The sequence below is a fragment of the Aquila chrysaetos genome, chromosome 5 (genome assembly GCF_900496995.4).
Source record: "Aquila chrysaetos chrysaetos chromosome 5, bAquChr1.4, whole genome shotgun sequence".
Taxonomy (NCBI): domain Eukaryota; kingdom Metazoa; phylum Chordata; class Aves; order Accipitriformes; family Accipitridae; genus Aquila; species Aquila chrysaetos.
The window spans coordinates 16,165,382-16,183,638 of NC_044008.1; the positions used below are offsets into that span (position 1 = coordinate 16,165,382).

At 39.2% G+C, this 18,257-nt stretch overlaps 1 protein-coding gene across 1 annotated transcript; it reads left to right on the forward strand.

Annotated features, from left to right (window-relative positions):
• Nucleotides 1–1,263: 1,263 nt before the first annotated feature.
• DLD (dihydrolipoamide dehydrogenase) lies at nucleotides 1,264–16,777 on the forward strand. Its single transcript, XM_030013403.2, has 14 exons — nucleotides 1,264–1,383; nucleotides 2,455–2,530; nucleotides 3,334–3,413; nucleotides 6,545–6,613; nucleotides 9,091–9,160; nucleotides 9,534–9,634; nucleotides 9,978–10,121; nucleotides 10,287–10,388; nucleotides 11,552–11,742; nucleotides 13,188–13,358; nucleotides 13,758–13,947; nucleotides 14,337–14,474; nucleotides 15,931–16,020; nucleotides 16,127–16,777. Exons 1-14 carry the CDS (start codon nucleotides 1,345–1,347, stop codon nucleotides 16,190–16,192), a joined length of 1,527 nt encoding a protein of 508 aa, XP_029869263.1. The 5' UTR covers nucleotides 1,264–1,344; the 3' UTR covers nucleotides 16,193–16,777.
• Nucleotides 16,778–18,257: the final 1,480 nt, after the last annotated feature.

An 18,257-nucleotide genomic window follows, 5' to 3' on the forward strand; every position in this document is an offset into this window, starting at 1 on the left:
CTAAGAGTTAAGGATGTAAATGTAAAAATATCAGGCACAACCAGTCTCCAGTGTTGCTGTAGGTGCAATCAGAGAAATCCTCATGTAGAAAGACAGAAGAGGAATTCTGCCCGCTGAATATGGCCTTTCATTTTGAACCCAGGTGCTTTCACACAGTGTTATTATGTGCTGGCGCTTTCACTAGCTAATGCACTTTCAACGGATCTGACTATATTTTTTTAATGGGTGAATTGCTCTTCTCCCAGGTGATTCTTCTAAATAATTTAAGTCTGGTCTAATCAGAAAGCCTGGCATTTATGAGTCTGATGCCTCTCCTCTAAGGGATCTGCAAAATTTGTGCTCAGTGATGTGCTTCTCTGTATGGGAAATAACAGAACACTGCCACCTGATGGAAATCTTGATTTTATGCAAGAAATTAGAAAGTAAGTCCAGAAAACTTGAGAACTCTTTTTCACAAAAAATATTTTCACTTTTGGGCAAGATGGGCAATCAGTATTATGAACTATGTTGCATATTACTTACCTAAAGCTACATTTAGATGTTTTTAGCATAAATTGAACAGGATATTGCACATGTTCTAAGCCAGGTGGAATTCAGCATAGAAGGAAAATGGTCTTGGCCTGTTGCTGTTCCCCCACAGGTGATAAAGAATTTAGGTTTTTCAAATACTGGTGTGCTGAAGTGCAAATAACAGAGGACCGTGGGGCATGCACCCTTTTTTCTAGAGAACAAATAGTCTGGAAGAATGTAAATAGCATTAAATTAAACTGTCAATTATAAAAAAAGCCTCAGTACTCTAGTTCATGTTTTTTCCTGATTAAATAAATTGAAAGCAATTATTCCAAGTCACTTGAAATCCTTTCGAAAATGAAATATCTTAGATTTTATACTTTTGAATAATTTAAATTTGAATTTATGTACGTTTCACTGTCACTGAGATGAAGGAGGTTCCATTCTGAAAAATGAAGCATTTTTACTTTCTCCGCCTGTTCCCAAATTTTATTTCGATTCATTAGATGTGGGCTTGTGAGCTTCTTTGCTTGACCTGAATATTCATTTAGCGCCGGGCAAGGCTACGCGGGGCGGTGCGGACCCGCCCCGGGAGCGCCCTGCCGCTTTAAGAGCCTCATCTGCATGTCCCCGCCCCGGCCCCTCAGGCCCCGCCCCCCAGCGCCGCTCTCCGCGCTGCACCGGGCGGCCGCCTCCGCCAGGGGGCCTCGTCGTTCGGCGGCGCCCGCTCCTCCCGCCGCCCGGCACCGCTCCCCGCCCCGGCCCATTGCGCCTGCGCGCGTCCGCGGAGTCCTTGGAGCGGCGGCAGCGGGGCGCAGGCCGAGAGCGGCGGACATGCAGCGCTGGGGACGCGTCTCCTGCGCGCTCGCTCGGGTACGGCGCCGGCAGGGACGGCGCTGCCGCGGGGCGGGCGGGGGGAGCCGAGCCGAGCCGAGCCGAGCCGAGCCGCGCCGCGCTTGGGAGCTCGGGCCCGGGCCCGGGCTTTCCTAACGCCCCCCCCCCCCCCCCTTCGCTGGGAGCGGGCGTGAGGGCGGGCGGAGCCGGAGCAGGCGCCCTGGGGCGGGCGCGGGGCTTGGCGTCGTTTCCCTCCTTCTCTGCTTTCGCCTCTCTCGCTGGGGAGGGGAGTCGCTCCCCGCCCAGCGCGGCCTCGGCGCGGCCTCGGTGACACGGTGCCGGCGGTGTGGCCTGGCCCCGGGCGGGCGTCACGCCGCCCCGGGAGGGGTGGGCTCGGGCTCTCCTCCCTGCTGCCGCGTACCTTGGCGCTGGACCTGCCGAGAGCGGAGGAGGGCTGCCCCGGGCCGCGGGAGGCCCCAGCCGGAGGGAGCGGCCGGGCGGAGCCGGGAGCGGGGACGGACGCGATGCCTCTGTGGCTGTGGAAAGCGGCGGCTGTGAGCGGGTCCCTTCCCGCCTTTTGGGCAGCGCCGGGGGCGTCAGAAATACTTTCGGGAGGATCCTGTGCTCCAGTCACAGGGTGACCGGGCCGTCAGGTGCTTGTCGCAGCTGCGCTGTGCTGCCCCGTTACAGTTAAAAAATCTTGCCCTCCAGAACCGCCTCAGAGGTGTTGCCTGTTCACAGGAAGTGGCCGAAGGGGATGGCTACAGAGCAAGACTCTTCATAAACTCCTGTGGGCGTCTAATTTATGTCATTAAGTGGTTTGAGAGCCCCGTGTGAAGGGTTGAAAGTTTGAGTAGTTAGAGGCAGCCTTAGGCGAGGCTGACGTGAAAACAGGTGTAAGGATCGGCAGAGGTTGCAGAGCAGGTCAATGGCAGAGGGAATTCTACCTCTTGTTCCAGTCAGCGCCCTCCGTGTCTGCCTCAGTCACGTTGCTCCTGTTTTGGTTAACTGGCGACTGTAACTATGTGTTCGCCTGTGTGTGGCTGAATGCTTATTTTTCTTCAAGGGTAGACTTCAACTTTTAAAACTAAGGTTTTTTTCCCTTTCTAGAGAAGCCATTTTGATCGAATTCATCATGGTCTCCAGGGAATTTGTGCAGTGTCACAAAGGACCTATGCTGATCAAGGTAATTAATTGTGAGGAATTTGTTTGAACAAGAAACCTAAGCCACCCACCCCCCCAAAAAAACCAAAGCAGTGCTTCAAACTCAAATCAGTCTTGCAGGTGACAGTGGAATCCACATCAGCATGGAGATTTAGATGAAGAATAATGGCTTATTTGCTTTATTTGATATCAAGCAAAAGCTATAAATAAAAGTTGAACTTTATGTAACATAAGAACAGTGATGGTAATTAATATTCCAAAGGAGACTGTGGTTACGAGATATGAATTAGGTACAAAGTTCATTGCTTCTGCTGCATTCGTAATCAATAGGGGTTGCACAGATATCTATATCAGCCATATTTTCTCCTTTATAAACTACTGATTTTATGGCATTCGGTAAGCATTTATCTTTTGCACTAAACATCAATTGAAGCTGTGTTGGAAAAATGTTGTAGTAAACTATCCAGACATCTTGGGTTAAGTTCCTAAAGGATTTATAGCAAGAGGGATGGGTCAGACAGAAGTCAGTTTCTTCACTTCATTTTACATTATTTTCCCCGTAAGATTTAAGACTGGCTGTTTTTATTGCAGAGTGAATACCTCCACACAACCTTTCCCCTTGTCCAGAAAGTTACTTTCAGATGTGAGGTGTAATTTACTTATCTAAACCTAGTTTATTAAGTTGCATCATTTTTAATAGCTATTTTGCTTTTTTAAAAAAAATATATTTTCAAACATGAATTATTTCAGAAATGATAAACTGATATTCCTGCAGTAAAATTTTAATTGCGGAAACAAAAATAACGCAAATGTTCTCTGTTTCAGTTGATGCCGATGTCACAGTTATTGGCTCTGGTCCTGGAGGGTATGTTGCTGCTATCAAAGCAGCTCAGCTTGGATTTAAGGTAAGATGAGACCTCACTCCGATAGCAGAATATTCATCCAGATGAACTTGAAAGGTGTTTGTGTGATACTGAAAAACTGAAATTCTTTTGTCACATCTTGGGCCACCAGATGCTGTTGACATGTTGGTAATCTTTCTTTACCTTGCTTACCCAGATTACACAGAAGTTGAAATGGAAATGTGAAGGTATTACTGTCTATAGCCCTGTTACTGACAAAGCTGCTCAGGACAGCTTGCTTTTGGTTGGAAGTGATAATTGAAGTGGGCTTATACTCTTGTGGAAGAGAAAGTGGGGAAAAGAATGCTAGGAAGGAATTTTTCTCCCAACAAAAAAAAAAGGGCAGGGTGGGGAAAAAAAAGAGATAGTGACAAAAAGGCCACTGAAAAACTGTCTTGAAGAGCAGACAGGGAACTCAAAAGAGGAAAAAACAATATTCAATTGATGTGCTTTTTGAATGTGAGTAGAGGAATTCCATTGCCAGGTAAGAATTTTAGAGGCAAAAATATGTCTGTAGAAATACTATAGTATCTAATGTTACATTTATTTATGTTCATCTCTGTTGTTGTCTGCTGTCTTTGAAGGCCTTTTGAAAGGGGCTACTTTTATCTGATGTGTACTAATAATGTGTCATTTAATTGAGTATTGTGAGAGTTGTATGTGCATAATGCATTTCAGATTTTCTAAATTTATGAAAATAATGGGTATGACTTCAGCAGGATATTTTTTTACTTTCACTCCTTAACATGAGACCAACTTACTCTCTTGGCACTGCATTATTCTCTTAATTATTTTGAAATCCGAGAAGGCGGTGCTAGCAGTCTTGAGCATGTCCCTGCTGGCTGATATGTCCCAATGCTTCTGAATGACAGCTGGACTTCATGAGAAAAAGGGAGTTGATTAGACCACCTGGTAAGGACAGGAACTCCTGTTGATGAATGCACTGGAATGGGGGCCCAGGTAGTGTGTAGTCTTCATCCTTGGATATTTTCTGATCTTGGCTGTAGGAAGTCCTGAGCCACCTGATACATCTTTGATGTTGCCTGTGTTTGGAGCAGGAGGTTTGACTAGATGGCCCCCAGAGGAGGTCCCTTCATCCTAAACTTTTCTGTAATTCTGAGTGTTGTCCCTCATTGGTCATTACTCCCACAACTGGGTTTCAGTGCTGTCTTTTTGGGTATCCTTCAGCCTTCTAATGTGTAACTGTACATATAAATGTTTGAGATTCTATTAAGAAGCTTTACATCTACCTGTGACCTAGTGCAGATAATCGAGTTGCCTTTATCCGTGTTCGTGACTTACTTTGTCTTAATAAATACTCTTGCTTTTAGATGTATGTTGTTACTGAGCTATTAGTACCTGAGAAAACAGGTGCTCAGTGCTACAGGTTTTAACGGAGATTGAGGCCTTTTGCCACGTAAGTTCATGTTTGTTTATTCTAAAGCTATTTTTTGTGGCTGTATGCCTACTTTTCTTGGAGCAACGCTGTCCTCAGGCCCTTCATATCTGTGATTAACAATAGGATACCGTATACAAGGATGTTAAAAAGTGCCCTGGATTCTGGTTTTCATCATAGCAAGAAGTAATTTTGTTATACTGCTTCACAGCTAGTTGGAGTGGGCGAAGTACTTGGACATGCTTGCGTGTGTCACCTGTAGTACTGAATAAACATAATGTTTATGCTGTCCTTGAGGAATGTAAGGAGATGTTTTTGTGAGACTAGCAAAAAGATAGATGCTATAGTTACACCATCCATGGAAGGACCTGAGTGTGCTCTACTGAATTACTGAACTTTAACCTTCAATTTTAGTACTGTGTCTGCTAGCACAAGGGTTAAGTCCTTGTATCACCGCCACAGCATCGCACGTTACTGTCAACAATGTTCTCTGGACATTGGCTTTTCAACAGCTTTGCTTGGCCTTGTTGGTGAAGTTGATGTAAAAGTGGATGAGGCAGAACCTCCTTACTGGGTAAAGGTAGGAGCAGTCTGGTGGTGTTTGATCCATAGTGCAGCTTTTAAAGCCCTTGGTTCATTTCTCATGCATTCATGTGCTTAAACCAGAAGGAAGGGTAGGTAGGGGATCAGCATGTCTCTGTGTTTCTGTGATTTGATATGGTGAATTCTGTTCTTCATGTTACCATCACCTCTATGTTAGCACAAAAGCAGCAATTTAAAGAAATAATGAAACGCTTTCACCTGGGTAGTCACTTTTCAGAAGACTGGAGCTCTTAGAGTATAAACCAAGGAACTATTATTTTGAACATGTGTGCACCTTGCAAAGAAGGAATGCCAATTCTTTTGCTTCTGTAAAAAAGGTTTATGATACTGTCTTCCCCCCCAGCCTCCCCAAGTGATCTATTTTTACTTGAAGTTTTGTCAGTTGGTTTTTTCCTTTGCACACTTTGATGTTGGCAAGTTGATGAGGAGAAGAAATATTTTCCATCCCTGCTGGTATTGACCTTATTTTTGCTTGGTTTTGCTTTACTTGATTTTTATTTTTTCTTTCTTTATAGGTATTGGCACAACTTTATAGCAATGGGTCTTGCAGGATAGTGTGTTTAGAGAGGGAAATGTTTGTGGTTTGGGGGTTTTGTCCTGTTTTGTTTTCTTTAAAGAAAAGATTGCTCCATGCAATTTTAACCTGTGCTGGTTCATTTATCTGTTGTTTGTTTGCGATTACTTGCTTTTAGGAATCTTGTGCATGATACACATTTTCTGCTTTTTGCAGGGTTGGTTTGGTTTTCTTTTTTTAATTGTAAGGGGAACATCTTTCACAGAACCGAGTGTTGTATTTAATTGAGGCAACTTTGTGGATTTTTGAAGTAGAAGAACAGCACTTAAACTTCTATGAAAGGATAAATGGTGTGGTGGGGAATGTGGCTGTCTTCTGGTAGAGAATTTTGTTGCGAAGAGCCATTTTGTGGGTTTTAATTTAGGAAAAAAAATGAGGGAGGAGAAATCTGAGCCTCAAAATAAATCTAGGAATGAAGTTAATGAGACATCTGTAGAGGAAGATTTACTAGATAAATGCCTGGTCTTTGTCATTAATTCTAATTTGTGAGATATCCTGTAAGGAAATGGTAGCATAGTCTTGCTAAAAATTCTTTCCCTCCCACCTCTTCTTTTTCCTCAGACTGTCTGTGTAGAAAAAAATGCAACGTTAGGTGGAACCTGTTTGAATGTTGGATGTATTCCATCCAAGGTAAGTGTACATAGTTTGTCTTAACTTCATTAAAACAACAGATATTGTATACATCACTTGGGAAAAGGTTAAGAAGGGGTTTCTCAAGGTTGATGTCCTTTCTTTAAAAATTGAAATTGTAAGGCAAATGAGCTTAGGATCCAAATAAATATAAGTAACACAAAGGGTTATAATTTTATTTGCTCACCAGAAGTGTTTTGTTTGCAAACTCTTTTATGGGCTTTCCCAGATGAGAGAGAGGAAGAGGATGAAAACCAGAGTTACGTAGAGATGTATCTTCTCACTCTGAGTGAGACTCTGTGTTGTAACCAGTAATGACTGCTGTTTCAGATGGTTGTATCTCTTGTACTGTGTGAAGTTCTTGATCGCCTCATATCAGTTTGTTCAAAATAAACCTGTAGTTTTGTTGAAGATGATGTTCTTATGTTAAAGGAATGCTGAACTGTGTCACTAGAGGTAGAGAAAGTAAATCTAAGTTAGAGGAAGAGAGGCACCCCTGAAAAACCATGAACTCTTGTTTTGGTTGGATGCAGTCTGCTTTGAAGAGAGCTGTCTCTCTCCATTGACTGTAGAAAGAACCTAGTTGATTAGCTCTCAAAATATTCGTCTGAGCTAAACTAGTATTCTCACCAGCCCCAAAAGATGGCCTGGAGGGTGGGGCTGGTAGTGCTTGTGTGGAGTAGTGCAGGTGGGAAGAGAAAAGGGCAAGTCCAAGGCATGCACTCTGAAAGAAACGAGAAGTAAGAAGAAATTCAGAAGAACCTAATATTTGATGTTGTCAATCCAGTTTTAAGTAATTTCAGAACTAGGGCCTTGTAAGAACAGTGCTATTGCTAGATGAAAGTAGTCTGCCTCATCAGCACATAGCAGGTGAAGGAAGACACTGGAAATGCTAGGTTTGTAATGGCTATAGTAACAGACATAATATTCTTACCAAGATCCCTCCTAACTGTATTGCTGTTTCAAATCTGTTTACTCAGAGAGGTTCCATTAGCATGGTAGGAGAAAATACAGTATGTATTAAATACAAAGTTTTTTAAATTATATATTAATTTTCCTAAACATTTTAGTAATAGTTCTAATGAAGTTCAGAATATCTTAATATACTGAAGCAAAACTCAAAAATGAGATGTCAATCAACACAGTGTTACTTCAAAAGTTTGGAACTCTGCTAGGATCTAACTAACCTCTTGAGCCTTTTTTTTTTTTTTTTTTCCCCTAATCCTTTGAAGTTCTTCTGAAAATACTTCTGAACTCAAGGCTAAACTTGGATGCTATCCAGAATTTTTTTGAATGGCGATAAACTTCTTAAGAAGTGGATACGTAGGCTGCATACACTGAGGCAGTAACAAACTATTCAAATATTCCTTTCCAAAAGCCACCCAAAATAATACATTGTACATGGAATTTTTTTCCTTTCTAATTGCTGAAGTCTTAAGCAATGGCTGCATCTTTAATTAATGTTGGATGTTAGAGATTCAGGGTTGTGACAGTTATGTGAAATGAGAAAATTAATTTTAAAGAGAGTTGGTAAGACTTATTCATAAAAATGGAATTAAATGGAATTATCTTATTCTGACAGTATTAGTTTTACTCAATCATGTGTATATAAGGCATGTATCTCAAAATGTGCTTTGAATCTTTTACTGTGCCTGCTTTAGACTTCAGTCTGTGCAGACTTGCACTGTTGTCCTTCTTGCAAAGATACTGATAATTTCATGTTTGGGATGGCTATAGTGAAAGACAGGATTTTTTTTTACCAAGAACCCTCCCTAACTATAATGCTATTTCTAATAAAAATACAGTTATAGAGGTTCTGTATTTCAAGCTGCTGATTTATAGACATCCTTATAAAAACTATTCTAATTTTATCTTTGAATTCTGCATGTCCAGTGACCTGAGCTAGCTCCAAGCCACCTAGCTTCAGCTTAACTAGCTATGCAGTTGTAGTAACTTCAGCACACAACTCAACTACAAAATTTAACTCACATATGTCTACACAGGCTAAAATTTTAACAGGGATTTCAGTATAGATTTTTCTCATCCAGTTTTTCTGTATCCTCTTTGTTGACAAGCAATGTCTTGTCTGAGGTAATAAGGAAATTCTCCTAAGTCAGAATCATCTTTCTTTCCTTTACTTAAAGTCTTACTTTTTTTTTCTTTTTTTTTTTTTTTTTTTTTTTAATCCCCATGGAGTCATTTCCAATTTCTCCGGTGAAATGAGCAAAAAGGATAGCTGTGAATTTAACTATTTCCTATTTTTATGTTCAATGTGTAACTATAAAACACTTCAGTAAGAGCTACTGTGTACGATTCCTGTGTTTGAAATACACCTTTTTAAATACGTACGTGTCAGGCTTTTTCTTAATAGTGAGAATGTTTTGCAAATAACATCAGATTTTTTTTCTCCGATAATATAATAAATAATTCAGTTGTGAATGTATGTCCCAATTCACATTTCTGTGTGTGTATTTTAGGCCTTGCTGAACAACTCGCATCTGTATCACTTGGCCCATGGAAAAGATTTCGCTAATAGAGGAATTGAAAGTGAGTGTGAAGAGCAACTAGTCAGTGCCTGTTAACATAAATGGTTTCCATCAACAAGAAATTTAATTGTTCAGATCTGACTACTATAGTTTTCTGGTCAGAAAACTTTAAACTTATAAATAATATCCTTTATCTGTCAGTTGGAAGGTTACTGACACGTATCCGCTCCTTGAACGCTGAATCATGGATAGATAAGTTATATTTGAAAAGTGTAATACTGTTCAACATAGCAGTTGTTGAATGTAACCTTTAGCATTTAGTAGGGCCATTCAACACATCTTATTGTGTCAGAACTGTTAATTGTGTTTAGGTTAGCTCCTTTAAATAAAAACACTGCAATGCTTGACAGAAATTTGTTGGTTTTTAATTTTAGTTACAGGAATCCGTTTGAATCTAGAGAAGATGATGGAACAGAAGAGTGGTGCAGTGAAGGCCTTAACAGGTGGAATTGCTCATTTATTTAAACAAAACAAGGTTAGTTTGGATTATATACTGAGGTATATCCATAATTTTTTCTGATCTTAATTTCTTTTTACATTTTCATATTCTTGCCACATAAATTAATTCGAGTGACTGACTTGGCAAGGGCAGAATTTTAATGCTTCTCTTCTAGGAAATTTTTAAATTAACAGTTCCTTCATTCTTAATCTACTTAAAAGAATAGTATACAATTACTTTGTGATTTGTACTAGATGGTGATGTAAAGGTACGTGTTAGCAGCTTTCCTAAAGCATTAGTGAGATTCAGATTAAATGTAGCATAACTTCTTATATAAAAGTAATTTGAATCTGAATTTACTGTGTTCTGATTACTAAAGGTTGTACATGTACCTGGGTTTGGAAAAATAACTGGCAAAAACCAAGTCACTGCAACCAAAGAAGATGGCAGCACACAAGTTATCAATACAAAGAACATACTTATAGCCACAGGCTCAGAAGTTGCTCCCTTCCCTGGAATTACTGTATGTATTTGAAATCTTAATGGTACTCTTTTTCAATGTGTTATATCCACATAATTTAATGTGTAATAATTTTTTGCATCTGATTGCACTTCACCATCTGTGTGTTTTATATATAACCTATAAAAGAGACTGTAAACCTCCCTTTGTGGATTTCTTTGTCATTAGATTGATGAAGATAATATCGTGTCGTCCACTGGTGCGCTGTCACTGAAAAAAGTTCCTGAAAAGATGGTTGTCATTGGTGCAGGAGTCATTGGTGTGGAACTGGTGAGAGGATATTTAAACCACTTGGCCTTTAATTTAAAAGGAACAGGGTGTTATTTTTTTTGTGTTTTATTTGGTTGTGTTGCTGTGGTTTAGCAGATGTTTGGTTGAGTGAGTTGTAATGAAACTGTTCAGACTTCATAGCCTGCTAACTCCCTTTTCTACCAGAAAAGCTGTGATAAGTGTTTGTAGGATCAGTACTCCTGCAGCTGGTTAGCTAAGCAGAGAAATGAGAGGAACATACAGGGCCTCACATACAGGGGTTTTTTTGGTGGGGGTGGGGGTTAACTTTCGCTGAGGTTTGTACCTGCTCTTTGTACAGATGAGAGAACTTCCTTTTTTAAGGGAAGTTCATTTTAAGCCAGGATAAATTCTTGTGCGTCAGAGTTAATCCCAAGAAATTTTTGTGATACAATTGCACACATTCTATCTAACAACCAAAGGAGTGGAGACTTTATAGTTCATCTTGGTCTGAGTCCTTTTGCCTCGTACCTACGTGTTTCAAAAAGAATGTATATTTGCTGGTCTTGCAACTGCTTGAAAATTTGCACATCCGCTTTATGGTTGCTTAGCCTGCTGACTGTTAAGCAGGGAAAGAGTAAGCGGAGTGAAATAGTGTTGGATGGATGTGGGTAACTGCAGGTAAATAGGGTGTATATGGGTTTTGTTGGTGAAGCTGATGATAGTGGTTATGGTCAGAAATATATACAGAAGCAGCAGTGGTTCCATTTTATTGCATAATATTGCCTTAATGTGGTATTGTCTTGATGTAGTTTGTAGTGGTATTAGAACACCACAAGCAATTTCCTTTGGGTTTTCTGAGCTATTTGATTCTTTGATTTTTGAATTTTTCTATACCTATAACCTAAACCATACCTAATTTATACTTAATTATTTTGTTAGCTATTTCTTCAAAAGCTTAATTCCGTGAATTCAATCATTAAAGTTTTGGGTATGCAAACAAGCAGTGATAAATCCGTTTTTTGTGGAAAGGCTGGGGAAAGTTGGAGTTGTTTTATTCTACACTGTAACATCTGTAAAAACTGATCAGTTTGCTGTTATGTGTTGTCCTGCTTTTGAAAAGTTTACAGTCTGTGGTAAAAATTATAGTAAAGAAATCTGAAGTTTGCTTTTCAAAAACTTTACCTATATTGTTGTGACTGCAGGGTTCAGTTTGGCAGCGCCTTGGTGCAGATGTGACAGCGGTTGAGTTCATGGGCCATGTTGGTGGAATGGGAATTGACATGGAGATCTCTAAAAACTTCCAACGTATTCTTCAGAAACAGGGACTTAAGTTTAAACTGAACACCAAAGTTACTGGTGCTACCAAGAAACCAGACGGAAAAATTGATGTAGCGTAAGTGTTTAACGTAAAACTAAAGGAATGCCATATATATTCTTCCTCCCAATCCATCAAACCTATTTAAAAATACAATCTGATTTTTATTTTTTTTTTAAACAGGAAAAAATGGATTTAGGATGAAACTTAATTCTTTAGTGAAACTTAATTTTTATCCTGTATTGTAACCTACAGAGCTTGTAATTTTGGGTCTGAATCCTAGATTGCTTATACAGGAGAGGTTCCGTTGACTTGAGTTGAAGGCGTGCTAGTATAAAACCAGTGTTGTTATAGTGAGATCAGTAATAGAAACAGAACCCTATATCATTCTTTTCATGGAAGATCTTTGCTTCTGGTATAATTAACATAAATATCGTGATTGTTCATACAATCATTTTCAGGCCATTAATTCTTGACTGCTTAATGGAAGGGCTATTTTGTCCATACCTCCTCTTGCCTCAAAAGAAGCATAGCAGAGGTTTTATTGCTTTTGAGCAGAAATAAACAAAACTACCCCAGAGTGTCTCTTAATGGCCACGGTCAAGCCCTTTGAAGACTTATAGATGAATCGCTATTATAGAAACATATAAAGCAAATTTGCTTTGTAAAAGTCCATACGTATACACTACTTCTTTTTCTTGTTAATGTATTCTCTGTGCAGAAACTGTAGCTTGAGTTTTAAGAAAAAAGCTTCATGTTACTTAACAAAAGTAAGCTTAAATGTTTTTTCACGGGAATCTTAATATGGTGACTTGTACTTGCTGTATTGCTTTAGCTCGGGATAGTCTGTCCTCCTCCACTGTAAGGTCCTAGATGTGGCAGTACACACCCCGCCGACAGGAAACACTAGATTTGGGCTTCTTTATGTCCCACGCTGATGCTGGTTAGAGCTCTTCTGTAGTCTGTTTTTACATTCAGAGTTTCATTTTGGTTCAGGAGTATGCTTTTGAAACACACTTCCTACTTACGCTCACTTACCATGCTTTGGTTCTTGCACTCTCAGAGCACATGAACTGAACTTGTTCTGGGTGCAATTAAACACAAAGATGCACTTGAGGGATGCACCTGATGCAGGGCAGCTGCTAACAGGTGTTTGGTTCTTGGGCCAGAAGAAAGCTTGCTCAGAATACATGGCCCTACCCCACTGCAAAATATATATAGTTTGGATGTCGATTTTGCTGTACAGATTTGATCCTATCAGGTCATGTTACTTGCTAGTGGATACATAGCCTGAATTTCTGTATCTAAGAGTTGTTAACAAATGTAGTAAGAGTTATTGTCCCTTCCTCCCTCTTCTACTCCTCAACCCTTGCAAGGAAGGAGAGTGGGGCAGGCTGAATGCAAGTGTTTTGGATGCCAGATCCAGCCAGTAGGTCACCATCTGGATTATATTAGTTACTAGTCAGAGAAATGTAATGCTGAAAGTTTACAGCTTAGCATTTTTGCTGCTTATTTTTCTATAGTGTTGAAGCTGCTGCTGGTGGCAAGGCAGAAGTAATAACCTGTGATGTGCTCCTAGTTTGCATCGGTAGACGTCCTTTTACAAAAAATCTAGGTCTTGAGGATATTGGAATTGAACTTGATAAGAGGGGGAGAATCCCAGTCAATAACAGATTCCAAACCAAAATTCCAAAGTAAGTAAGACTAAATATTTTACTTCTTTTTAAGCAGAACTCTTATTTTTAAAAGTTTAACCTACTAAAGCACTCTTTTTTTTATTTGCAGAATATAGCTTTCTTTTCTGAAAGGAAAACTTAAGATTTCTGTATTTCAGGAGCTGAAGATTTTTAGTCAACTTTCGAAGTTTTGTAATTTAAAAGTCACTGTATTTCATGTCACTAGCACTTCTTGAAGTGTGGTCATTCTGTGGAAACTGCTCTCTTATACTTTGTATTTATTTTGAAATTTAGTATTTTAATTTGTGTTGACTAGAGTTTTCAGTAACATGTTTCAAACTGACTATTATATAAGGTAGCCTAGGTGTGCTAGGATGTTTTTAAACAGTGTCTTATTCTGTTTCATTGGTCTGATAGCATCTATGCTATTGGTGATGTAGTTGCTGGACCTATGCTGGCCCACAAAGCTGAGGATGAAGGCATTCTTTGTGTAGAAGGGATGGCTGGGGGAGCAGTTCACATTGACTATAACTGCGTACCCTCTGTGATATACACTCACCCTGAAGTAGCCTGGGTTGGCAAATCAGAAGAACAGCTGAAAGAAGAGGTACTGTTTGTTTTCTTCTCAGACAAAACTGTTTTTCTATCTTGGGTGTGGTTTCATTGTCTAGTAGTTTATCTAGCTACTTTTTCCAGGAGAATTTCTGCATCTGAATTTATTGCTTAGGGTGTATGACTGAATGATCTCCTCCTGCATGCCACTCTCCTGAGGGTCACAGTTTTCTTTAATGTTTTCTATCCTGTGAAGTTAATATTGTTCATTTGCTAATTAATCTTTTTTAATACCCCCTTATGCCCCTTTTGGTGGTTGTTCTTATGCATTGCTCTGTGTGCCATGTGTGTCTTTTTTGCTTCTGTTCTTGTACTTACCAAATTGTCTGTATGGTTACATTGTTGTGTTGGTCATTAACTCAGTAACACATACCTGTTTTGTAGGGTATAGAATACAAAATCGGGAAATTTCCATTTGCTGCGAACAGTAGAGCAAAGACAAATGCTGACACAGATGGCATGGTGAAGATACTTAGTCAAAAATCAACAGACAGGATGTTGGGTGCTCACATTTTAGGCGCAGTAAGTATGGTAAACTGTGCTGTGGTCTTGGCCTTGTAAGGGTCTTTTATTTAGTGTTGCACAGTCGCAAAGTAGTTGGCAAGTTAGGAGAAGTGGTGCTTGTAAAAAGAAGGAAGATTTGAGTCTACCATAGTAATTTTTATTTACTCTTCTCTTCTGCAGCCCCACCGTCCTTCCCACTTTTCAATTTGGTGTTAGACCCAGCATTTTTTTTCTCCCTAGAATTGCTAGGGTTAATGGGTTTCTCTGTTAATGGGTTTCTCTGACTTTTTTTTTTTTTTTTTTTTTTTAAATGAATACTGCCAAATACTTGAGAGAACAGCAGAAATTGTTGACTCAAGTCCTGGAAGTTGAGGGAGCTGAACAGACTGTGGCTCTTTCATTGATGTTTTCTTTTTTTCACCTCTCTGAACTTCAGACTTCAGCAAAGCTGGTAACCTTATGCTACAGTCACCAAATCTGGGGTCGGTAACTTATGGAACTTGGATTAAAAATCCTTTGTAAAGATGAGAAATCAGAAATTCCTATTTGGGAAAAGTATCATTTTCCTGTTCCACACATTCCAAAGTTAGACCCTCTCTATTTTGTTTCTTAGCTTTTAAATAATTTTTTTTCTAAAGATGTATGCAGAAACACTTCCATGCATCTTTGTGTACAGCTTTCTTTTAAGAGTAAGAACACTAAAACTGCTCTCTGTTTTCCTAGGAAGGAAACTTTATTCCTATGAATGGATATACTATCAACACTAGTGGATAGGCTTTTTGTTTCTGAATCTGATTCTCATAATTTCTTATAGGAATAATAAGATGTTACGCTAGTTATTTTCTCTCACAATGCCAGTCATTTAAAAATCAACATGCCTTAAAGGAAGCACAACTTTAGTTTATTGGTGTGAGATAGACTAATTTTCTTCATTGGGAAAGGGCTGGGGGAAGATCTTACGATTGTGTATCTGAATGCTAAAAATGTAACAGGAGATTTCACTATATTTGACTCTTCAAAGGTTCTCTGAGTAAATGCACATAAATACAACAAACAAAAATGAGGGTGCAGATGTAGTAACATGCTTTTGTTTATCTAGTTATCTATTTAACTTTCTAAGAGGGCATTGGAAGTTTTGGGGAGGTTTCAGCAGTGATAATGTATACTGTAGCTTTGAGAATGTGGGTATTATCTGACCAGTATCTTGTAGTGGAAAAATGCCCAGCTTTTGCACAACTCTCAGCAATGAGAGAACAAATACTCTCATTAAGAATTATGTTTAGGTTTATGCTAGGCTTGAGCACAGTCACCAAATAGATTAAGTACTTACATTAGAACACAGCTGAATTGCTAGTTATAATACAACTTTTCTTTTTTAGCAAAAGATGCTTATTTACAAGCTGTTACTGATTCAGGAGAACCTGGACAACTGCATAAAGATTTGTGCTAATTACAAATACCATTAAATTTACAGGGTGCTGGCGAAATGGTTAATGAAGCTGCCCTTGCTATGGAATATGGAGCATCATGTGAAGATGTAGCCAGAGTTTGCCATGCCCATCCAGTAAGTTTTTTTCTAAACAGACTGTTGAACACCAGGGTTACACAGGTATGCTGTAATTACATGTGACTATTAATGACTTGTACCTTTTTGTGTTTGCTCTCTACAGACAGTGTCAGAAGCCTTCAGGGAAGCAAACCTAGCAGCATCTTTTGGCAAAGCTATCAACTTCTAAAATGAAAGAGCAGATCTTTGTACATGTATAGTACATCTCTGAAAATGGACTGTGGGCCCTTATGGAAGGCTGAGTCTGAGGATTTTAGGACTGAACTAAGTGAATCTCTTCATTTTAAACATCAAATATTTAAACAATTAGAGTTTGGAACAAGTGGAATTGTCCAGTCTCTGTGAATTAAATAGTTAAAATTACATGTTTATTTACATGATGAATGTTGCAGAAAAACAGCCTCACAGAACTCTCCTCTTTTTCAAAACCAAACATTTCGCTGCTGCATGGGATTATCAGGTGTGCTGGTCAAAACTCTGGATAAGTGTCCAGCATACCTGGTGTTTTTCTTATTTGAAGTAGTGATAGACTAAACCAGTTGAATGCTGGCACTTATAATGCCGCTGGCACTTAAAATGCCACTGTCACTTCCGCACAAAAACGTGTTTCCTTTTGAAAGGATTAACTTTAGTATTTAACCTACTTCTTACATACAAGTACCAAAACTTGTTTTGACCTAGTAGTGTTAGGATGTTGGGAGGAGAGGGTCTTGTATAGATCAATTAAAACTATATTGACTTTTTAAAGAGAAAATTACTCTGTGTGTGTGTGATTCTCCACACGTCATGTTTTCATATTGAAAACTCATCAGGGGAAAAATCGAGGGCTGATAGAGAAGTGAGACTGAAGAAAAATTAATCTTACTGCAACTTAATCTTTTTTGTTTTTAAAGCTTCCATTGTCCAATTCTCTTAAACTTGAAAGACTGAAAGTGGGTAGTAAAGCAGCACTTGCTGTTAAGTGCTATGACATGAGGGTTATTCTGTACCTTCCACACATAAGGGCTGCAGTATCAGCTCTCCACACAATTAAGACATACTTTCTTCTCTTCTTCTGTTTTCTATTTTGTGCTCTCTTTCTGTCTCTTCTGTAGCAAGAGAGCTTAATAAATATTTAACATGGCTGGAGGGTTGTCTTGGGTTTGTTTGCTGATAGGCCCTGTTACTCCTTTTTAGTGTCTAGGTTGTCAAATACATGAAGAAACTCACAAACAAATGGCATCTTGGGAAGAGCGCCAAGATGTATATGGAATGTGCCCAATTTCAGTAGCTCATTTTGTTTTGCAGGGTGTCGTTTCTTTTTTTTTTTTTTTTTTTTTTTTTTTTTTTTTTTTGTTAGGCTCTTCTGCCTTGAAGAAAACCTTACTATCTGCTGGTATTGTGCAAGTCCTTTTTCATTATGCCAATGGAATGAGAAATGTACATTCAGAAAATGGTGCAAAAGCTACTTGGTTTTGTGTATAGACAAGATTGTTATATCCTTTACCTTTTTTCAGAGCTTCTTATTCAAGTATTGATCCATTATCTGTACTGAGTGATGGAAATAGATGCCAACATTACTATTTTATTAAGGTATCAGTTAATCAACAAACACCAGTGATACTGTTCTTCATTTTGGTTTGCTTAACTCCTGTTTTAAATGTAGATGGGGTTAAACCATGACAGCTCATTAAGCTTATCACCGATTCATGGATATGCTGGGTAAAAAGTGAATTAATGTGAATCTGCTTTCAGGCGTTAGTAGGAAGTTGCTGAAGGGAATGCAAAGGTGAGACAATAGTGAGGGAAGAAAAGCTTGATTCTTCCAATAGATCTTGGCATTTCAGAATCACTTCTACCTGCTGCAGGTAAATACTATTAAGGGTTAATCTTGCCCTTTGCAAGTTCTTCCTAGAAGCCCTGCTCTTTCAGAAGCAGCTTTGTGTCCATTCCCTCCACCTCCCTCAATACTTGTGGCAGTCTAATTGCAGTTCAGCCTTGAGGTTCATGAGTTAGTTAGAAATGCTCCTATCTCATTTTGTCCATGTTAAATGAAGTTTGGAAAGTCAGGGAAACTTTTATCAAGAATACTACTAAAATTACACTGGAGACTAGTTTCCCAGACATTTGAAAATAAAATTCAAGGCCTTAAAATTGTTAGTGTATTATTACTTCTCTCACTGTCATTCCTGTTCTAGTTAAGCATACAAAGAGTGTTTGTAGAGGTAAAAGTAAGATGAGCTACTGAGCCACCT